Genomic DNA, 24601 nt, shown 5'->3' with positions numbered 1-24601 from the left:
TAGGTAACCTGTGGCCATCTGCGGGTTTTATTTGTTTTTTTCTATTTTATTTTCTTTTTATTTACTTTTCTGTGTGGGTAATTGTATTAATGGTCTGCAGCATCCTTTTAACATGTTAATGTTTATATTATTTTCTTTTGAATAAATATGTTTAAGGCTTCACTACCGCCTTCTGCCTGATTATTTCCCTCTTTGGGGTCATGATGTTACATATATACAGTGAGGAAAATAAGTATTTGAACACTCTGCTATTTTGCAAGTTCTCCCACTTAGAAATCATGGAGGGGTCTGAAATTGTCATCGTAGGTGCATGTCCACTGTGAGAGACATAATCTAAAAAAAAAAAAATCCAGAAATCACAATGTATGATTTTTTAACTATTTATTTGTATGGTACAGCTGCAAATAAGTATTTGAACACCTGAGAAAATCAATGTTAATATTTGGTACAGTAGCCTTTGTTTGCAATTACAGAGGTCAAACGTTTCCTGTAGTTTTTCACCAGGTTTGCACACACTGCAGGAGGGATTTTGGCCCACTCCTCCACACAGATCTTCTCTAGATCAGTCAGGTTTCTGGCCTGTCGCTGAGAAACACGGAGTTTGAGCTCCTCCAAAGATTCTCTATTGGGTTTAGGTCTGGAGACTGGCTAGGCCACGCCAGAACCTTGATATGCTTCTTACAGAGCCACTCCTTGGCTATCCTGGCTGTGTGCTTCGGGTCATTGTCATGTTGGAAGACCCAGCCTCGACCCATCTTCAATGCTCTAACTGAGGGAAGGAGGTTGTTCCCCAAAATCTCGCAATACATGACCCCGGTCATTCTCTCCTTAATACAGTGCAGTCGCCCTGTCCCATGTGCAGAAAAACACCCCAAAGCATGATGCTACCACCCCATGCTTCACAGTAGGGATGGTGTTCTTGGGATGGTACTCATCATTCTTCTTCCTCCAAACACGTTTAGTGGAATTATGACCAAAAAGTTCTATTTTGGTCTCATCTGACCACATGACTTTCTCCCATGACTCCTCTGGATCATCCAAATGGTCATTGGCAAACTTAAGTTGGGCCTGGACATGTGCTGGTTTAAGCAGGGGAACCTTCCGTGCCATGCATGATTTCAAACCATGACGTCTTAGTGTATTACCAACAGTAACCTTGGAAACAGTGGTCCCAGCTCTTTTCAGGTCATTGACCAGCTCCTCCCGTGTAGTTCTGGGCTGATTTCTCACCTTTCTTAGGATCATTGAGACCCCACGAGGTGAGATCTTGCATGGAGCCCCAGTCCGAGGGAGATTGACAGTCATGTTTAGCTTCTTCCATTGTCTAATGATTGCTCCAACAGTGGACCTTTTTTCACCAAGCTGCTTGGCAATTTCCCCGTAGCCCTTTTCAGCCTTGTGGAGGTGTACAATTTTGTCTCTAGTGTCTTTGGACAGCTCTTTGGTCTTGGCCATGTTAGTAGTTGGATTCTTACTGATTGTATGGGGTGGACAAGTGTCTTTATGCAGCTAACGACCTCAAACAGGTGCATCTAATTTAGGATAATAAATGGAGTGGAGGTGGACATTTTAAAGGCAGACTAACAGGTCTTTGAGGGTCAGAATTCTAGCTGATAGACAGGTGTTCAAATACTTATTTGCAGCTGTATCATACAAATAAATAGTTAAAAAATCATACATTGTGATTCCTGAATTTTTTTTTTTGATTATGTCTCTCACAGTGGACATGCACCTACGATGACAATTTCAGACCCCTCCATGATTTCTAAGTGGGAGAACTTGCAAAATAGCAGGGTGTTCAAATACTTATTTTCCTCACTGTATCTATATATATGTGTAGTAAGGTTCATGTGGTGGAAGGAAGAGGGCGGGATCAGGTTTCAAGGAGGCTCGTGGATTTATTAAACAAAAACAAAACGAATCATATAACAGCACGTCACGCTCTCTGCGCTGGCGAACACCCTTCTTTCTTTCGATTATTCAGTCCTTTTTAGCCTTTCAGCCGATGTCCCTGATTTGAATGAATCTTTAAAAGATAACGATAGTCAAGTCCTCTGTGTGTGACGTCTTCAGGTCGTCTTCATTCTCAGAAAAGAGTAGACGTTAACTTTAAACTTTCTTCAAACTGCTTTCATCTTGCCATAAACGTGTGTATGTGTTTTGTTAGTATTGTATCATAGAATAGCAAATAAACTCTCGTTTCATTTTTAATGAATGGTCTGGTGCCGTGATTTTCAAATCTGAAATTATTTGCCAAAGATCATGTTACCTGTTGCTCAAAATTTCCCAACGAATTCTGTATTATTATCGTGGCCACGAGATAAAAGAGAATTGCTAAAATATACTGGTTTAATGCTCGCTGGCTCGAGTCGTTAAGAAAGTATAAATTATACGTTTTGATTAATACCAATTAATCAGATCCAGCGAATCTCTATGATTCGATTTCCTAAACCTAAAATTCAAAATAAAAGCTTAAATGAGGAGCTAATCAAATTTATTACATATAAATTAGAGCTAATTCATTTACATAGATAATTAGCTAGATACTTGTAGCTAAGTACTTTATTTGTTTTTGCTGTCTGTTTATAGAAAATTTGTAGATCAAAATATGTAAATTTGCCTTGCTAGTAAAAAACAATCTGATGTTGATTTTTGCAGATTTAACTGCAGATTCCAAGAAGTTTAAATCAAGGCTAATCAAGATGATCTGGAAATGTAAGTATTGCATTTTTGCTTGTGACAAAAGGGGATACTTGTTAAAACATTACAGAATAAAACATGGGAGTTATGCAAGAAGTCAGCCATTTCCATGCCTATATCAGGAATGTTTATGTACTTTTAAGTCTTTTAATAGCCTTAAAATACACTTATCTCATTTTCATACTGCAAATGAAAAACAACAATCTGAGGGAAAATTTGAAGCTAAGTTTCGCTGTCAGCTTTGTGATTTTATTGAACCCTGTCAGATTGCTGAATATTTTGCCCACCTTCGGTGTAGACATCTCAAAGACCACCAAAAAGTTCAATGTCCATTTCAAGGTTGTAGCTTTGAAAGCAGTGTATATTCCACATTCAGTGCACACAAAAGTAAGCATCACCAAGATCAAAATGAGAGAATGTTTAAACCAGAGTTAATAGTAAGAATAGAGAGTAATGAGAATGAAAACGATGACAGTGTTATTGACACTCAGGAGTGTGCTTTGCAGGAGATGCTTTCAGATGAATTATGCCAGGATGATATCAATGTAGAAACAAGTCAGACTGAATCTCAAGATTTAGGACAACAGTTGGAGCATAATTTAGCAGCTCTTTTTTTAAAAATGCAAACCATCCTTCACATACCAGAGAACTCTGTTCAGGAAGTAATTCAACAGCTTTGCCAAATAGTACAGTTATCCCAGCCACTTTTGCAAAAGAATGTGAAGGTCGTTCTTCAGAAACACTTTGGACATGTAGATGAGTCAGTTGTGAAAGAGGTGGTTGCGACTGTGGCAGATAATGACATATTGTCCAAATCATGTGGAAAAAATGGATGTCTTGCAACCAGTAAAAGGAGAGCACCATATGCAATACACAACTTTCCTCTGGTAATGCCTATAGAGTTTGTAGTTGAGAAAGGAAGAAAAACAGTAGCATATGTTTCCCTCTTACAGATGCTACAGAAACTATTGAACAAGAAAGACGTTTTGGATAAGGCTATGTCAAAACAAGAACATAAATGGATATAGGACATGTAGTGATGGCTCAAGCTTTAGAGAGAATGCCATTCTTAGTTATAATGAATTCACAGTCGCTCTGAGTCTGTACATCGATTATTTCGAAGTGGCTAACCCTTTAGGTACATCTAAAAGAAAACATAAGATGTGTGCACTTTACTGGGTTATTGCAAACTTGCATGGAAAATACAGATCCACACTAAACTCAATTCAGCTTGCTCTCTTGTGCAACACTGAAACAGTTAAAGAGTGTGGTTATGAAAAAGTTCTTTTCCCACTTCTTTGTGATTTAGCCACTCTTGAACAGCATGGGGTCTATATTGAGCATCTTGGTAGAAGTGTTAAAGGAACGGTACTCTATGTGTCAGCAGATAACCTCGGTGCCCACTCTCTTGCAGGATTTTATGAAAGCTTCACTGTGGACAAGTTTTGCAGATTTTGCATGGCATCCAGGACTGACACGCAACACCAAGAAGTAAGATCTGGTGCATTTCAACTCAGAGAGAGAAACTGCATGAGAAAACACAAAACAGATGTGAGCAACACAATGAATGGACAAAGACAAAGCAAACATGGTGACAATACATACACTACCAGTCAAATTATTTAAACAGTAAGATTTGTAATGGTTTTTTTAAGAAGTGTCTTCAGCTCACCAAGCCTGCATTTATTTGATCCAAAGTGCAGCAAAAACAGTACATTATATTTATTATAATATATAGGCCTACATATTGTTACTATTCAAAATAAATAAAGCACCCCCCCACTAAAATGAATAAATAAATTAGTGAGCATGTTGATAGGCTTATCAGGAGCAACTATATTATTACATTAGCAATCACCAATATTGCCCACGTGATTTTATAACATAGATGCACACGTGCTTTGCATGTATTATCATACAATACAAAAACAACATTTTATAACTGAGAAACTAAATTATTATTGTTAAGCTTATTATAAAAATGTTTGAGCAGGTATTTGCAAACAGAGTAGGCTACTTCACAGTAAAGATTGGTCTAAACTTTCTTAGACATTACTTTTATATCATTGTTTATAGAACACATAACTATTCTCACATCGTGCAACATTTAAATGCAATGAAAGGTTGCCAATCATATTTCAAAATGTTGCACTTGATTTCACACATTTTATTCTGGAGTTATATTTTGGGAAAAGTTCAACTAGTAAATGCGTTCAACTTTGTCACAACAACACATTATCAAATGCCAGTAAGAAACATTACTTACTCTGTATAAAATATCTCCTCCTCTGCCGGCTCCAGCTGCGCTCGTGTTCTGTTTGTGAGGTAAACAAGGCTTTTTCCTCTCAGCGTGTTTCTGAGGTAAATACAAGGCTTATTCCTCACAGCGTGTTCTTCCAAAACTGAAAAGTATCTGAGATGAACGCGTTGCTGCTTTGTTTACGGTGGTGTGGGCGTTTACATGCTGCGTGTCTCACGTGGAGATTTGTAATAACAATAGGGCGAGCAGCACGTGGGCGTGACCTAATTAGAGATAATGAGACCAGACAGAAAAACTGGACCTGCCGTTGGTTTCATACGGATTGCTTTATCACAGAATATTTGTTTTTTCGGTAAGACTTACTTCAATTAACAGTAGACATGTCAAGCTTTCTATAGATATATTTATCATGTCTCTGTGTGAAGTATTTGCTGAGTTACAGTTCATTTTAGTGACATATTTGAAAAAGCAGTTCGCGGAGAGAGTGAAGACTGAGAACGCACCCTGTTTGTTTTCTTTATTCTTCAAAAACACAAAGTTTAGTTGTTGTTATTATGAGTGTATACAAATGAAAGTAGACCCTTTACATATTCGAATGGTGTATTGCTCTTATCTGTACGATCAAAAATGGCAGAGTAATTCAAGCTCATTTTGGCCTCATCAGGAAAATCTGCCTCAAAATGCGTATCTGCGTTTGTCGACCCCAGAGGGTTAATGGGACTGATTATAAGACAGACATGATACTTTCAGCTGGATCATGTTCAGGACTACCTGATTTTAAGCAAATTACTCACATTGTTGCAGTGAACACAGAGGTACTTTTTGTGTGCAAAGTCATGACATCATGGTATTTTGAGCACCTTCGTTCTTATGAGCTTTGCTGCCCAGATATGCCATCTTTTTGCGTGCTTCAACTTGAAGATCTGAATGATATTGTTCCACTGTCAGCCTATATTGTACATGGTAAACTCATGGTCTATAGATATATTATTAGATTCAGATCGACGGATCGGTTACAACTCCTCTGAGTTCGATTGCTTCAGTCTGTTGTGCTGCTGAGAGGTTTGTGTTTGTAGCTCCGTGTACCTTCGCTTTTTATTGAATCTCTACCTTACTTTCAATCCCTTTTGTCTAAAGTGATAATATATAACTTAATTCCCACCATATTTCTGGTGTTATCTTTCAAACTAATCTAACTAATTTGATCGTTCTCCTTTAAAAACCGTGAGTGCAGCTTGTTAGCCCGTTAGCTTGTCACTCGCGGTTCCATTTGCATTTCTATTCGCGCCTATTATTATTTTATTTTTTCCTCGCTCCGTTTTTCACGAGCTCATCAAACAACAGTGGTAAGTGGTAAGTTAAGTTGGTATCATTCATCAATCACGGTGAGTAATGGCTTCTTCTCCTGCTATTGTTGTTTGCACTGTTTGCCACATGTATAGTTTATCTGTCTCTGTCAGCAGCGAGGGATTCACATGTGATAAATGCAGGGAAATAGTTAGGCTGACAGAGAAGGTTTTAGAACTAGAGACACGCATCCAAACTTTAGTTGAGGACAGTAAGAATGTGAGGGCTGTAGATACTGCTTTGGATGCGACTAGCTCAGGGAGTCCTGTACATTGTTCGGTTTCGGTTGAGCCCGTGCAGCAGGGCAACTGGGTGACAGTGAGGCGGCATAGTCGCGGGTCAAAACACCACTCTTCCGTTCCGATCAGAACATCAAACAGGTTCTCCCCACTCAGTGAAGCACCCACTGAGAAACCTGACGAAAGTGCTCTAGTTATTGGCGATTCTATTGTACGGAACGTGAAAATAGAGACACCAGCCACCATAGTCCATTGTTTACCCGGAGCCAGAGCGCCTGACATCTTGGCAAATTTAAAAGTGCTGACTAATGCTAAACGTAAATTCAGTAAGATTGTTATCCACGTCGGCGCTAATGATGTTCGACTTCGCCAGTCGGAGATCACCAAAAATAATGTTAAAGAGGTGTGTGAACTTGCAAGTACGATGTCAGACACTGTAATATGCTCTGGTCCGCTCCCTGCTTACCGTGGTGATGAGATTCATAGCAGACTGTCGTCACTTAATGGCTGGATGTCTAAGTGGTGCCCGCAAAATAACATAGGCTTTATAGACAATTGGAAGAATTTTTGGGGCAGACCTGACCTGTTGAAAAGAGATGGTGTTCATCCCTCCTGGGGTGGTGCCGCTCTTCTCTCTAGAAATATGGCACATAGTCTTAGAGTTTGTACTTGACTAACTGGAGCCCAGGTCAGGAAGCAGACAGACTGGCTAAACCGATCGTCTGCTAGCCACCTCATGTCACCAAAGTCAGTTAACTCTCAGCACATAGAAACTTTTTCACCTAGATATCACTCTATAGAGACTGTGTCTGTTCCCCGAACTAGAAAATACAGAAAACATCCAAACCAAAGTAATAGTAACAATTTAATTGATGTTCAACAAATAAAAAAACGATATAATACAGATAAACACATGATAAAGCTTGGCTTATTAAATATTAGATCCCTTTCTTCAAAAGCACTTTTTGTAAATGATATGTTCACTGACCATAAACTAGATGTGCTTTGTCTGACAGAAACCTGGCTAAAACAAGATGATTACATTACTTTAAACGAGTCTACACCCCAAGATAACTGTTACAAACATGAACCGCGTCCAAAATGTAAAGGGGGAGGTGTTGCTACAATTTATATAAATATTTTCAGTATCTCTCAGAGGTTGGGTTTCAAGTATAATTCGTTCGAAGTAATGGTGCTTCATATAACGTTATCCAAAGAAACAAGTGTTAATGATAAATCCTGTGATGTTTGTACTGGCTACTGTATACAGGCCACCAGGGCACCATACAGACTTTATTAAAGAATTTTCTGATCTTCTATCGGAGTTAGTGCTGACTGCAGATAAAGTCCTAATCGTTGGTGATTTTAATATCCATGTTGATAATGACAGAGATTCGTTGGGATCAGCATTTATAGACATTCTAAACTCAATTGGTGTTAAACAACACGTGTCAGGACCTACTCATTGTCGAAATCATACTCTAGATTAAATACTGTCACATGGAATTGATGTCAGTGGCATTGAAATTTTGCAGCAGAGCGATGATATCTCAGATCATTATCTAGTCTCCTGTATATTCCATATAGCTAAAGCTGTAAAGCCAACTTCTTGTTACAAATATGGTAGAACCATTACCTCTACCACAAAAGACTGCTTTATAAATAATCTTCCTGACTTATCTCAGTTCCTCAGCATATCCAATAGCTCAGAACAACTTGATGATGTAACAGGAACTATGGACTCTCTCTTTTCTAGCACTTTAGATGCGGTTGCTCCTTTACGCTTAAGGAAGATTAAGGATAAGAGTCCAACACCGTGGTATAATGAGCACAATCGCACCCTAAAGAGAGCAGCCCGGAAAATGGAGCGCAGCTGGAGGAAAACTAAATTAGAGGTATTTCGTTTAGCTTGGCGGGAAAGTACCCTATCCTACAGAAAAGCATTAAAAACTGCTAGATCTGATTACTTTTCGTCTCTTCTAGAAGAAAACAAACATAACCCCCGGTATTTATTCAATACAGTAACTAAATTAACGAAAAATCAAGCATCAACAGGTGTTGGCATTTCCCAAGAGCATAGCAGTAATGACTTTATGAACTACTTCACTTCCAAGATCGATACTATCAGAGATAAAATTGTATCCCTGCAGCCGTCAGCTACAGTATCGCATCAGATAGCGCACTATAGACCCCCTGAGGAACAATTCCACTCATTCTCTACTGTGGGAGAGGAAGAATTGTATAAACTTGTTAAATCATCTAAACCAACAACATGTATGTTAGACCCGATTCCATCTAAACTACTAAAAGAGCTGCTTCCAGAAGTCATATATCCTCTTTTGGCTATTATTAATTCATCATTGTCATTAGGATATGTCCCCAAAACCTTCAAATTGGCTGTTATTAAGCCTCTCATTAAAAAACCACAACTTGACCCCAAAGATCTAGTTAATTACAGACCGATCTCAAATCTCCCTTTTCTGTCAAAGATACTAGAAAAGGTAGTATCCTCACAATTATATTCCTTCCTAGAGAAAAATGATATCTGTGAGGAATTCCAGTCAGGATTTAGATCGTATCATAGTACTGAGACTGCTCTTATTAGAGTTACAAATGACCTGCTTCTATCATCTGATCGTGGTTGTATCTCTTTATTAGTTCTACTGGATCTTAGCGCTGCGTTCGACACTATCGACCACAACATTCTTTTGAATAGACTACACAACTTTGTTGGCATTAGTGGAAGTGCCTTAGCATGGTTCAAATCATACTTATCTGACCGCCATCAGTTCGTAGCAGTGAATGAAGAGGTATCATATCGATCACAAGTGCAGTATGGAGTACCTCAAGGCTCAGTACTAGGGCCGTTACTTTTCACGCTCTATATGTTACCCTTGGGAGATATTATCAGGAGACATGGTGTTAGCTTTCACTGTTATGCTGATGATACTCAGCTCTATATTTCTTCGCGGCCCGGTGAAACAAACCAAATTGAGAAACTAACGGAATGCATAGTCGATATAAAAAACTGGATGACGAGTAATTTTTTACTGCTAAATTCTGAAAAAACAGAGGTGTTAATTATCGGACCTAAAAACCCCACATGTAACCTAGAACATTATCTAACACTTGACGGCTGCTCTGTCAATTCTTCTTCATCAGTCAGGAACCTAGGTGTGCTGTTCGATAGCAATCTGTCATTTGAAAGCCATGTTTCTAGCATCTGTAAAACTGCATTTTTCATCTCAAAAGCATATCTAAATTGACCAATGCTCTCAACGTCAAATGCAGAAATGTTAATTCATGCGTTTATGACCTCAAGGTTAGACTATTGTAATGCTTTATTGGGTGGTTGTTCTGCACGCTTGATCAACAAACTACAGTTAGTCCAAAATGCAGCAGCTAGAGTCCTTACTAGAACCAGGAAATATGACCATATTAGCCCGGTTCTGTCAACACTGCACTGGCTCCCTATCAAGCATCGGATAGATTTTAAAATCTTGTTAATTACTTATAAAGCCCTGAATGGTTTAGCTCCTCAGTACTTGAGCGAGCTCTTATCGCATTATAGTCCTCCACGTCCGCTGCGTTCTCAAAACTCCGGCCGTTTGATAATACCTAGAATATCAAAATCGACTGCGGGCTGCAGATCCTATTCCTATTTAGCACCCAAACTCTGGAACAGTCTACCTAACACTGTTCGGGAGGCAGACACACTCTGTCAGTTTAAATCTAGATTAAAGACCCATCTCTTTAGCCTGGCTTACACATAACACATTAATACGCTTCTATTATTCAAATCCGTTAAAGGATTGTTAGGCTGCATTAATTAGATCAACCGGAACCGGGAACACTCCCCATAACACACGATGTACTCGTTACATCGTAAGTTGAATGGCATCTACGCTAATATTTGTCTGTTTCTTTCCTAGTCTGTTTCTCAGTCCGTATCCGATCAGATGGTGGATCAGCACCAAGAGATGATGTCTACAGCCCTGATCGTCAGTGGAGACCAGGACACCCAGATGACCCCAGAGATATATCCCCAGATATATCAACCAAAAATAACAAAATAACTAAAATATAATAAAATACCTAACTACATAATACTACTATTGTTAGAAATTGCAACAAAATTAAAATAGAAATATAAACTTTTGAACTGCAGGTTTCGTCTGGTCAGAGGAGAACTGGCCCCCCGACTGAGCCTGGTTTCTCCCAAGGTTTTTCTCCATTCTGTCACAGAGGGAGTTTTGGTTCCTTGCGCTGTCGCCTCTGGCTTGCTCAGTTGGGGACACTTAATTTCTAGCGATTATCGCCGATTTGATTGCACAGATACTATTTAAACTAAACTGAGCTAGACAATGACATCTCTGAATTCAATAATGAAATGCCTTTAACTGAAAATTTAGTGTTTAATCTTATCATTATACATTACTAACACTCTATCCTCCAATTTGATACTGTTAAGTGCTTTGACACAATCTGTATTGTAAAAGCGCTATATAAATAAAGGTGACTTGACTTGACATGGTGACATTGAAACGTTTTATTCTTTACTAAATTAACTCTCTTCCAGATGGCTTCTCAAGAAACCATGACTTTGCTAGTTATTCTTACAGAAGCTGATATCAGAAAAGTCACACTGATTTCAAAGCCATGCTCAATCGAAGATTTGATTAGTTGTCTCAAAAACACTCTGAAACTGGACTATAATTTTACTTTACAGTTTCGAGATCCCGATTTTGATAATGAACTTTGCAGTCTCACTGATTTGTCAGAGCTGCCTCAGAAGCCAACTGTGAAAATCATTTCTGTGATTGAATTGGTGCCACTGTCATCAGGTGAAATGCAGACATCAAGTGAAACATTGAGTGATGCTCCAAGTACTGCAGATACAGTACTGACCTCTGAATTACTCCAGGAACAGAGAATGCCATGGCCTGATATCTTTTTGATTCCAAAATTCTCTGTCAATGTTGAATATAGGCTGCGTCAAGCAAATTTAATCTACTTGAAGGATGGAACACACCTAAAAATGACAAAGGAATTGAAACATGACATTCTTCAAAAACTTGCAGAGACCATATACTCCTTCAAAGCATACCCAACTGCTGATGATCTAAGAGCTGTTGCAAAGGCATTGGTGAATAGTCACCCCTGTCTTCAAGAACCAGGGTCTCCTTCTGGATACTGTGGGTGGAGAAACAGTTTGAAAGACAAAATGGGAAATTACAGATCCAAAATGAGGAGTCATGGTTAATTCTGGAAAAAGAGGAAGATACTCTACCAGCAGTGATCCCCCTAACAAGAACATTAAGAAACCAAAAAAGGGGGAGGTCAATTACCTACCTAACATTCCAAGTGGCCAGCATGCTTCCAGTCTTGAAATTCTCAGACAGCAATTGGTGGATGAAATGAAGAAAAAAAGCCCTAATGCAGTCTTTATCAATCAGAAGATGGACATGACTCTGTGCTTGAGAAGAAAGGATGTTGTAATCAACAAGCCTCCTGTGAGCCAGATACTTCAGCATTGGCCAGCACTTTTTAGAGAAAGTCAGGTAAAGTGAAATTCCTAAGTTTCCATCATTTGTAATGAAATGAGTATTGATAAACATGATGGTTAAATGTTAATTGTAGCAGTTGTTCAATTTTGACAGATCCCTGATGTTAACAAATGCTCTTTTTTTGTTTTATTATTTCAGGTGTATGAAGAATTCAATCGGGTGGTTGGGAAGAACCTTAAACAAGAATTCTATGGCTCACTTGATCGTCACTGTCCACAGCTGATTCAGATCTTCAGGTCAAAGAGAGGTCTCACCGGGCAGATTTTGAGCAGTCTTCTGCAACAAGCCAAGGTTTGCATATTTAAGTTGATCCCATTGTTTGCTTAATTTTGAAAAGCAGCCTGTTATGATTACTTTAAGACTGTTCAATAACACAGACAAAATTATGATAAATGGAAATTGCCTTCCTTTCATGTTTGCAAATGATACAATGTTGTCTCTGCAACCACCACACCTCAGACCACTGACCTTGCTGACATGCGATGTGTTGCAATGAAAGGGCTTCCAGTACTTCTTGGTGATGAGTTCTTCAAAGCATGCTTTGTAAGTATTATTAATAAAGTTTTACTGTCATTGTTTTATTGTAATATTTTTCTTAATGTGTGTTTATGTTAGTAAAAATAATAAAGAAATCACCAAAAACAATGCATATTTTAGGTACGTGATAAATAAGGAGTGAGGAGGAGGTTTTAATTTGAAATCATTAAGCCGAGACATTTGAATTCATGTCATGACACCTCTAAATCTCTAAAATACAATCCTGGATAATCTCATAACTTTACATATTTTTATTTTAATAGTTCATGTCAATGACTTGTATAAAAAAATCAAACATATAAATTGAATATTTAAATACTGAACTCCTGGATACATTTGTGTACATAATTCACAAATAATTATGCTTGCACACAACTACACTAAAACATGTTCAATTAAATTAATATCTAGAAAAAAACTATACACTGCTAAAATTTATTTTAATAATCTCCATATTCTTGTCCAGGCTTCTGATGATGGAGACACGTACCAACATGTGCCAGTTGGAATCCTCAATCGAGAAAATGAAGATGTGGCTCTGCAACCCCTGTCCTTCTGCCTCCACCCATCCTCGGTGGGAATCATCTTGGAGGGGAATGTTGTAATGGACAATTTAGACAACATACCTCAGGCCATGTGTCTTCTTTTTGGTTTAACTTATGCACTGCACCTAGACTACCCAAAGTGCATGGGCAACACCTTTCTTTTCATTCAGCAAGTTTTGCTAGGTTTGGGTAAGAAAGAGTCGAAGGGCAAGATTCTGGATGTTACAAATCAGCTTGCCATGTAAACAGGTACAGTAAATTCATGTTTCTTCAGGCTCTCTTTCAGAAATGTTAGATAAAAATCTTTTGCAGATGTTCATTAAACTATGCCTATAGTGTTTGGCAAATGTTCATGTTCCATATTAATACAGTATAACATACTGTGCTTGTTTAATATTTGGAAACAGTTTTAAAATACTGTTTTAAAGATTTAAGATTGGGTAATTGGTACTGTGGTGGCTTCTGCCGCTGTTATGAAGAATCACTCTCAAAGTCGTGGGGTTTTGATGTCAGAGTATAGACTTTATTATCGGTAGTAATGAAGCCTGAGAGACCCTGCAGTGAATCCCCCGAATCTGGGTTTGCATCCTCTTATATACAGTTTTTTCTCCTAAGGCGTGTTCAATACATTTCCTATATCATTACTGTTTACCTCTTTTGGATGTGCTTCTCCATATGTTTCCTGGAGAAGACAATAGACCCCAATTTAACTAAAGGGAAGAGACCCTCTCATGTCAAAACAGGATGTGCCGCTTTACCTTAAACCATACGTTTGCACATTCCATTCTTCTGCAGGCCTCTACACACACAGGCAGATACAATTTTATAATAGTACCTTGATCCATAAATGGCTATATTCACATTAGTTATACTTGATTCATTTATATTTTGATTAATAAAACTCTTCGTCATTCCCCCCTTTGAGACTTACTAAGTCTCACCTTTACTTGTCTTTACCCAGAGTGCAGTTTCATAATTCAGTCTCATCAATTATCACTACCTAGTGACTAAATTAAGTCACACAGTCTTATCACCAATGACTAGATTATGCAACAGCATTCTGGCGGAGCCACAGGACCAAACCTCTCCCCCCACACTTGACTAGGAAGGAGTAAAAGATCCTGTCTCCGTAACCCCTTATTTAAGATAATACAATGTTATGTTATAAGCATGAGCGTGCAATTGGTTCAGCGCTTGCCTGTGGTTGTCACAGTTATGTAGAAAACAATAGAAGTAAACATCAAAACATAATAATGTAACATCACAAAAATAGCATAGTTGATCTTCAGCCCAGACACTTTGTGCATCGTAGAGGGCCACCCTTGGGCAGAGGTTAGGCTAGCACTTACACCCAGGGTATGGTTAATCTTTACACTTCTTTGTCCTCAGTTGAGGAACTAGAGTCTCCATCACTTGTCAATGTTTGTGACTTCCAGTTGAGTGCATAAGGCCAGTCCGGGTAGTGTACATTTTGGTTACTTTTCAAATTCAATTTTTCATCATCTTGACATCTTAGCATTTCCATTTGCCTAGCTGTGGCTTTGATAACTAGTGACCTCAGTATAGGAAGCACACAGCAAAACAGTAATCCTCCTATCAATACTCCAAGTCCTAAAAACATTCCTAGTTTAGCTAACCATGCTCCCCATGCTCCTAACCTTAGATCAAACCAATCCCATATTTTATTATCTGTCCCAGCGTTAGTTTTAAGTTCAATCCTTAGGTTTTTCAGTTTGGTCATTACTTCAGTGAATGCTCCTTCTGGAGCAGTATTATTTGGTATAAAAATACAGCATTGATCGCCAAACATAACACACACTCCCCCTTTTTCAGCTAACAAATAATCCAAAGCTATTCTGTTTTGCCATGTCATTCTGCTTGTTGCATCCAATTGCTCTACTAATAGTGATAAGGCTTCATCAGTGTAATTAATAAATCTTTGCTGGTTGTAATATACAAACCTGATTCCAAAAAAGTTGGGACACTGTACAAATTGTGAATAAAAACAGAATGCAATGATGTGGAAGTTTCAAATTTCAATATTTTATTCAGAATACAACATAGATGACATATCAAATGTTTAAACTGAAAAAATGTATCATTTTAAGGGAAAAATAAGTTGATTTTAAATTTCATGGCATCAACACATCTCAAAAAAGTTGGGACAAGGCCATGTTTACCACTGTGTGGCATCCCCTCTTCTTTTTATAACAGTCTGCAAACGTCTGGGGACTGAGGAGACAAGTTGCTCAAGTTTAGGAATAGGAATGTTGTCCCATTCTTGTCTAATACAGGCTTCTAGTTGCTCAACTGTCTTAGGTCTTCTTTGTCACATCTTCCTCTTTATGATGCGCCAAATGTTTTCTATGGGTGAAAGATCTGTACTGCAGGCTGGCCATTTCAGTACCCGGATCCTTCTTCTACGCAGCCATGATGTTGTAATTGATGCAGTATGTGGTCTGGCATTGTCATGTTGGAAAATACAAGGTCTTCCCTGAAAGAGACAACGTTTGGATGGGAGCATATGTTGTTCTAGAACTTGGATATACCTTTCAGCATTGATGGTGCCTTTCCAGATGTGTAAGCTGCCCATGCCACACGCACTCATGCAACCCCATACCATCAGAGATGCAGGCTTCTGAACTGAGCGCTGATAACAACTTGGGTTGCCTTGTCCTCTTTAGTCCAGATGACATGGCATCCCAGTTTTGGCGTCCCAGTTGTTTGTCTGACAGGAGAATGTGAGCTCCTTGTACATCTGTTTTTGAGCTTTCATCAGTTTGTCCTTCATCTTGTGTCACAGGTCTTTCCTCGTCTCTTTCTCCTGAATTATCTGCTTGTCTATTTTCTTCTCTTTCCGTCTGTACTTTGGGGACTCTAGTACAGTGGTTTAGATGATACCAAGTTGTACTTCCCTCCACTTGGACTGCTGTTGTAAAGCCTGTAGTTGAACTGCTAAGCCTGTAGTAAAAACTGTAAAGAGATGGATTGCTGAAGCAGAGCAGGATTTACAGGCCTGCTTCGAACTTACTGATTGGAGTGTTTTTGAGGCTGCAACTACTGATCTGGACGAGCTTACTGAAACTGTGACATCCTACATCAGTTTCTGTGAGGACATGTGTGTACCCACCAGGACTTATTTAACATTTAACAATGACAAACCTTGGTTCAGTGCAAAACTCAAACAGCTTCGCCAGGCCAAAGAGGACGCCTACAGGAGTGGGGACAAAACCTTGTACAAACAGGCCAAATACACACTGAATAGGGAGATAAGAGTGGCAAAATTAAACTACTCTGGAAAGCTAAAAAAACAGCTTTCAAGCAATGATTCTACATCAGTGTGGAAAGGCCTGAAAGCCATCACCCGCTACAAGACCCCATCCCCCAGCACTGAAGCCAATCAAAAACTGGCTGAAGACCTGAACGAGTTCTACTGCAGGTTTGAAAAGACTGGTCTGACACCCCACAACCGCTCCGACCGTCTCACAGCACAGCCATCCACACCCTCACCCTCCCTCCCCCCTACTGTTTCTCAGCCTGTACTCAAGATCTGTGAAGATGATGTATGCAAAGTCTTCAGAAAGCAGAAGATAAGGAAAGCCAAAGGCCCAGACGGTGTCTCTCCAGCCTGCCTCAAAGCCTGTGCTGTCCAGCTATCTTCCATCTTCACATTGATCTTCAACAGATCACAGATCACAGCGGCAGCTGTGTGAAGTCCCCTCCTGCTTCAAATGTTCCACCATCATCCCTGTACCCAAGAAACCAAAAATCACAGGACTTAATAACTACAGACCTTTTGCTTTAACATCTGTGGTCATGAAGTCATTTGAGAGACTGGTGTTGGCCCACCTGAAGGACATTACTGGACCCTTGCTGGACCCCCTACAGTTTGCTTACCGAGCAAACAGATCTGTGGATGATGCACTTAATATGGGACTGCACTACATCCTGCAACATCTGGACAAACCAGGGACTTATGCAAGGATCTTGTTTGTGGACTTCAGCTCCGCTTTCAACACCATCATCCCGGACACCCTTCAGAACAAACTGACACAGATCTCTGTACCCACCTCCATCTGTCAGTGGATTACCAGCTTCCTGACAGACAGGCAGCAGCTAGTGAGGCTGGGAAAACTCACATCCAACACCCGCACCATCAGCAGGTGTGCGCAAACACACGAGGAATTTGTTGTGTTTTTTTTTTTAAGGTGCTCCTGGTACATACATACATACATACACATCTGACATGAGAACAGAAAAAAACATTTAAATAGTAAGACTTAACAATAAATAATAATAATAATAATAATAATGTGTATGAATCTGGAACAGTAGATTTATGTACAGATTTGTGCATTATTTACTTTATATACAGCTGTATAAATAAACAGATATGTATATGTATTTACATAATACTTGAGAAAGAGGCAATAATTAAAGATGGAGAATGAATTACAGAATGAATTACAGAACACAGGTAATGATCCATGTGTTAGCTATTTAAGCTGGAGATGGCATGGGGGAAAAACTGTTTTTATGCCTAGATGTTCTAGTGCACAGAGATCTGTAGCGTCTGGCTGAAGGGAGAAGTGCAAACAGGTTGTGTCCGGGGTGAGAGGGGTCTTTGATGATGTTACCTGCCCGTTTCTTCACTCTGGAGTTGTACAAGTCCTGAAGGCTGGGCAGGTGCACACCAATGATCTTTTCTGCTGTTCTAACAGTCCGTTTAAGTCTTCTTAAATCTGATTTGCTGGCTGACCCAAACCAGACAGTTATAGAGGAGCACAGAACCGACTCAATAACAGCTGAATAAAACTGTTTCAGCAGCTCCTGTGGCAGGTTGAACTTTTTCAGCTGACGAAGGAAGTACAACCTCTGCTGGGCCTTTTTCACGATGGAGTCAATGTGATTGTCCCACTTCAGGTCCTGAGAGATGGTTGTGCCCAGGAACCTGAATGACTCCACTGCAGCCACAGTGCTGTTCATGATGGTGAGTGGGGGGAGAGGAGGGGGGTTTCTCCTGAAGTCCACTATCATCTTCACAGTTTTGAGCGTGTTTAGCTCCAGGTTGTTGTGACTGCACCAGACAGCCAGCTGCTCAACCTCTTGTCTGTAAGCAGACTCATCGCCGTCCTGGATGAGGCCGATGACTTCAGGAGTTTGACAGAGGGGTCTTTAGAGGTGCAGTCATTTGTGTAGAGGGAGAATAGCAGTGGGGAGAGAACGCAGCCCCTGAGGAGCTCCAGTGGTGAATAAAGCTAATTCTGATTCTGATTCTGTTGGAGTAGCTCTCACCACTTTGTAAGGTCCCTCTTTCCTGGGCTCATTCCACTTTCTCCGGAATACCCTCAGGTACAGTGGGTACGGAAAGTATTCAGACCCCGTTAAATTTTTCACTCTTTGTTATATTGCAGCCATTTGCTAAAATCATTTGTTCATTTTTTTTCCTTACACACAGCACCCCATATTGACAGAAAAACACAGAATTGTTGACATTTTTGCAGATTTATTAAAAAAGAAAAACTGAAATATCACATGGTCCTAAGTATTCAGACCCTTTGCTCAGTATTTAGTAGAAACACCCTTTTGATCTAATACAGCCATGAGTCTTTTTGGGAAAGATGCAACAAGTCTTTCACACCTGGATTTGGGGATCCTCTGCCATTCCTCCTTGCAGATCCTCTCCAGTTCTGTCAGGTTGGATGGTAAACGTTGGTGGACAGCCATTTTTAGGTCTCTCCAGAGATGCTCAATTGGGTTTAAGTCAGGGCTCTGGCTGGGTCATTCAAGAACAGTCACGGAGTTGTTGTGAAGCCACTCCTTCGTTATTTTAGCTGTGTGCTTAGGGTCATTGTCTTGTTGGAAGGTAAACCTTCGGCCCAGTCTGAGGTCCTGAGCGCTCTGGAGAAGGTTTTCGTCCAGGATATCCCTGTACTTGGCCGCATTCATCTTTCCCTCGATTGCAACCAGTCGTCCTGTCCCTGCAGCTGAAAAACACCCCCACAGCATGATTCTGCCACCACCATGCTTCACTGTTGGGACTGTATTGGACAGGTGATGAGCAGTACTTGGTTTTATCCACACATACCACTTAGAATTAAGGCCAAAAAGTTCTATCTTGGTCTCATCAGACCAGAGAATCTTATTCAGGTGTTTTTTAGCAAACTCCATGCGGGCTTTCATGTGTCTTGCACTGAGGAGAGGCTTCCGTCGGGCCACTCTGCCATAAAGCCCCAACTGGTAGAGGGCTGCAGTGATGGTTGACTTTCTAGAACTTTCACCCATCTCCCGACTGCATCTCTGGAGCTCAGCCACAGTGATCTTTGGGTTCTTCTTTACCTCTCTCACCAAGGCTCTTCTCCCCCGATAGCTCAGTTTGGCCGGACGGCCAGCTCTAGGAAGGGTTCTGGTCATCCCAAACATCTTCCATTTAAGGATTATGGAGGCCACTGTGCTCTTAGGAACCTTAACCTTCTGTCTCTGAGCTCTTCAGGCAGTTCCTTTGACCTCATGATTCTCATTTGCTCTGACATGCACTTTGAGCTGTAAGGTCTTATATAGACAGGTGTGTGGCTTTCCTAATCAAGTCCAATCAGTATAATCAAACACAGCTGGACTCAAATGAAGGTGTAGAACCATCTCAAGGATGATCAGAAGAAATGGACAGCACCTGAGTTAAATATATGAGTGTCACAGCAAAGGGTCTGAATACTTAGGACCATGTGATATTTCAGTTTTTCTTTTTTAATAAATCTGCAAAAATGTCAACAATTCTGTGTTTTTCTGTCAATGTGGGGTGCTGTGTGTACATTAATGAGGAAAAAACTTAAATGATTTTAGCAAATGGCTGCAATATAACAAAGAGTGAAAAATTTAAGGGGGTCTGAATACTTTCCGTACCCACTGTATACTTGGTCACCTGGAACAATTGGACATTCTGACTCTGTTTCCTCACAGGGCTCTTTTCTTGTTTCCTGTAAATAGATAGCTTATGTATGGCAGTGAATTTCTTCATATATGATTGAAGTTCCATTTGCAATTGCTCTAGAGGAGGTCCTTTGTAGAGACCTCTACAATAAGGCACAGGCATGGGTCGACCCTTAAGCATTTCATGCGGTGTTAAGTGTGTTTTTCTGTTAGTTTGCATGCGATAGCTCATTAGTGCAAGAGGTAATGCGTCAATCCAGTTAAGATTTTTTGTTTAGTTTGGCCTTGATGGTTCCATTCAATCTCTCTACTGCCCCTTGTGATTGAGGATGGTAAATGCACCATAGTCTCTGCTTTATTCTTAATTGTTGCAGTACTTGTTTTACAGTTTTTTGTATGAATGCCGATCCATTATCTGAACTTATTTCTGATGGTATTCCAAATCTAGGAATTACTTCTCTTGTTAGAAATTTAATTACTGTTCCTGCTCCCTGATCTGCTGATGGTACTGCCTCTGACCCATCTGCTTAATCTGTCTATGATCACAAGCATATACCTTTTACCTTGTACTCGCTTTATCATATCCACGTAGTCCATTACCAAAATGCTTAAATGGCCCTTCTGGTACTGGTATATGGCCTATTGGTGTCGCTATTCCTTTCTTCACATTGTTTTTGGCACAAACTTCACATGTGGCCAGAAATTCCCCTACCATTGCATGTAAATAAGGAGACCAATATCCTTGTTGTTTAATTTTCCTTATCGCTTCCCCCCTTGTGCAATGGTCAAAACCATGCGCATCTGAAATGAGAATATTTAAAAGTGAAGTTGGGGCAACAATGTGCCCTTCATGTGTACGCCAAATATCATGTGTGTCTTTTTTGGCTCCCCTTTGGTGCCACATTGAGTGCTCATAAGGGCCTGCTTGTTGTTGAATTCGAATAATATCGTCCAACTGAGGTTGAGGTTCTATAAGTACTACAGGTGTTAATACTTCTACCTGACATCCTGAGGCTTTTTTAGCTTCCAAATCTGCTGCATTGTTTCCATTAATGACAAAATCATTTCCTTTTTTATGAGCCTGACACTTGATTATTGCTAGTCTTTTTGGTAGCATCATAGCAGAAATTAATTGACATATTTGTTCAGCATGTTGGATGGGCGTCCCATCACTCTTTTTGAAACCTCTCTGTTTCCATACTGCTCCAAATAAATGACATACACCATGAGCATAAGCTGAATCAGTGAAAATATTGGCTGTTTGTCCCTTTGCCATGTGACATGCAGCTGTGAGAGCTTTTAATTCTGCTAATTGAGCAGAGCAAGGCTGTACACAATGTTGTGATATCTCAGGCACAAATTCTTCCTTTTCCTTTTTCACTACTGAATATCCTGTATGGTTTCCTACATGATCTCTAAAGCTAGAACCATCTACGAAGTAAGTTATTTCTGCCTCAGGGATTGGTGTAGACTCAAGATCTGGTCGTAATCTAGTAAATATCACTAAATCAGTTACACAATCATGGGGTTTTCATTCAAATGCCAAAGGAATTAATTCAGCTGGATTGACTGTATGACATCACTTAATAGTAACATCTGGATATGTAAGTAGTGATGAATAAGCCAGAATTCGGGCTTGAGTCAGAACAAATTTCCCCTGTTCTATTAACTCCACAATTTTGTGATGAGTATAAATAGTTACTGGGTACCCCATGGTTATTGTGGATGCTTTTTCATATGCATAATATACTGCTGCAAGGCCTTGTTGGTAACATGGTGGGTAACCCTGAGCTGTAGTGTCAAACTTTGTACTGTAGTAAGCAATAGGCTGTTTTTTCCTACCACTACATGTTTCTTGCATCAATACAGCTCATGCATAACCATCAGCTCTGTTTGCGACATACAGATGAAATTGTTTAGAGTATTCAGGATTTCCCAAGGCTGGGGCTTGTTGTAGTTCATGTTTTAAAGTCTCAAATGCTAGTAATGCATCTGTATTCCATTTTAATGGGCTACTTAAATGCTGCAGTCCTGCTTGTTTCATGATTTCTCTCAATGGAGCTGTTTTTATTGCATAGTCTTCTATCCAATCAGCACTAGTCAAGTCAAGTCAAGTCACCTTTATTTATATAGCGCTTTTACAATACAGATTGTGTCAAAGCACTTAACAGTATCAAATTGGAGGATAGAGTGTCAGTAATGTATAATGATAAGATTAAACACTCAATTTTCAGTTAAAGGCATTTCATTATTGAATTCAGAGATGTCATTGTCTAGCTCAGTTTAGTTTAAATAGTATCTGTGCAATCAAATCGGCGATAATCGCTAGAAATTAAGTGTCCCCAACTGAGCAAGCCAGAGGCGACAGCGGCAAGGAACCAAAACTCCCTCTGTGACAGAATGGAGAAAAAAAAACCTTGGGAGAAACCAGGCTCAGTCGGGGGGCCAGTTCTCCTCTGACCAGACGAAACCCGCAGTTCAAAAGTTTATATTTCTATTTTAATTTTGTTGCAATTTCTAACAATAGTAGTATTATGTAGTTAGGTATTTTATTATATTTTAGTTATTTTGTTATTTTTGGGTGATATATCTGGGGATATATCTCTGGGGGTCATCCGGCGTCCTGGTCTCCGCCCGGCGATCAGGGCCGCAGACATCACCTCCGGCGCCGACCCACCATCTGATCGGACACGGACCGAGAAACAGACTAGGAAAGAAACAGACAAACATTAGCGCAGATGCCATTCAACTTACGATGTAACGAGTACATCGTGTGTTATGGGGAGTGTTCGGTTCCGGTTGATCTAATTAATGCAGCCTAACAATCCTTTAACGGATTTGAATAATAGAAGCGTATTAATGTGTTATGTGTAAGCCAGGCTAAAGAGATGGGTCTTTAATCTAGATTTAAACTGACAAGAGTGTGTCTGCCTCCCGAACAATGTTAGGTAGACTGTTCCAGAGTTTGGGTGCTAAATAGGAATAGGATCTGCCGCCCGCAGTCGATTTTGATATTCTAGGTATTATCAAACGGCCGGAGTTTTGAGAACGCAGCGGACGTGGAGGACTATAATGCGATAAGAGCTCGCTCAAGTACTGAGGAGCTAAACCATTCAGGGCTTTATAAGTAATTAACAAGATTTTAAAATCTATCCGATGCTTGATAGGGAGCCAGTGCAGTGTTGACAGAACCGGGCTAATATGGTCATATTTCCTGGTTCTAGTAAGGACTCTAGCTGCTGCATTTTGGACTAACTGTAGTTTGTTGATCAAGCGTGCAGAACAACCACCTAATAAAGCATTACAATAGTCTAACCTTGAGGTCATAAACGCATGAATTAACATTTCTGCATTTGACGTTGAGAGCATTGGTCGCAATTTAGATATGCTTTTGAGATGAAAAATGCAGTTTTACAGATGCTAGAAACATGGCTTTCAAATGACAGATTGCTATCGAACAGCACACCTAGGTTCTTGACTGATGAAGAAGAATTGACAGAGCAGCCGTCAAGTGTTAGATAATGTTCTAGGTTACATGTGGGGTTTTAGGTCCGATAATTAACACCTCTGTTTTTCAGAATTTAGCAGTAAAAATTACTCGTCATCCAGTTTTTATATCGACTATGCATTCCGTTAGTTTCTCAATTTGGTGTGTTTCACCGGCCCGAAGAAATATAGAGCTGAGTATCATCAGCATAACAGTGAAAGCTAACACCATGTCTCCTGATAATATCTCCCAAGGGTAACATATAGAGCGTGAAAAGTAACGGCCCTAGTACTGAGCTTTGAGGTACTCCATACTGCACTTGTGATCGATATGATACCTCTTCATTCACTGCTACGAACTGATGGCGGTCAGATAAGTACGATTTGAACCATGCTAAGGCACTTCCACTAATGCCAACAAAGTTTTGTAGTCTATTCAAAAGAATGTTGTGGTCGATAGTGTCGAACGCAGCGCTAAGATCCAGTAGAACTAATAAAGAGATACAACCACAATCAGATGATAGAAGCAGGTCATTTGTAACTCTAATGAGAGCAGTCTCAGTACTATGATACGATCTAAATCCTGACTGGAATTCCTCACAGATATCATTTTCTCTAGGAAGGAATATAATTGTGAGGATACTACCTTTCTAGTATCTTTGACAGAAAAGGGAGATTTGAGATCGGTCTGTAATTAACTAGATCTTTGGGGTCAAGTTGTGTTTTTTAATGAGAGGCTTAATAACAGCCAATTTGAAGGTTTTGGGGACATATCCTAATAACAATGATGAATTAATAATAGCCAAAAGAGGATCTATGACTTCTGGAAGCAGCTCTTTTAGTAGTTTAGATGGAATCGGGTCTAACATACATGATGTTGGTTTAGATGATTTAACAAGTTTATACAATTCTTCCTCTCCTACAGTAGAGAATGAGTGGAATTGTTCCTCAGGGGTCTATAGTGCGCTATCTGATGCGATACTGTAGCTGACG

At 39.8% G+C, this 24601-nt stretch overlaps 1 protein-coding gene and 1 pseudogene across 1 annotated transcript; both read left to right on the top strand.

The window, feature by feature from the left end:
* Positions 1-6017: 6017 nt before the first annotated feature.
* LOC131540572 (uncharacterized) lies at positions 6018-7221 on the top strand. Its single transcript, XM_058775592.1, has one exon. The coding sequence runs from the start codon at positions 6353-6355 to the stop codon at positions 7217-7219; it is 867 nt and encodes a 288-aa protein (XP_058631575.1). The 5' UTR covers positions 6018-6352; the 3' UTR covers positions 7220-7221.
* Positions 7222-7282: 61 nt separating this feature from the next.
* On the top strand, positions 7283-8054 carry LOC131540590 (uncharacterized; annotated as a pseudogene).
* The last annotated feature ends 16547 nt before the right edge of the window (positions 8055-24601 follow it).

Source organism: Onychostoma macrolepis, chromosome 01 (genome assembly GCF_012432095.1).
Source record: "Onychostoma macrolepis isolate SWU-2019 chromosome 01, ASM1243209v1, whole genome shotgun sequence".
Classification (NCBI taxonomy): Eukaryota; Metazoa; Chordata; class Actinopteri; order Cypriniformes; family Cyprinidae; genus Onychostoma; species Onychostoma macrolepis.
The sequence above is the reverse complement of the archived record's forward strand: the minus strand, read 5'-3'. Positions and strand labels throughout refer to the sequence as shown.

Bases quoted from the DNA above. Each gene is read 5' to 3' on its own strand.
- LOC131540572 (XM_058775592.1), top strand. From the start codon at position 6,353: ATGGCTTCTTCTCCTGCTATTGTTGTTTGCACTGTTTGCCACATGTAT.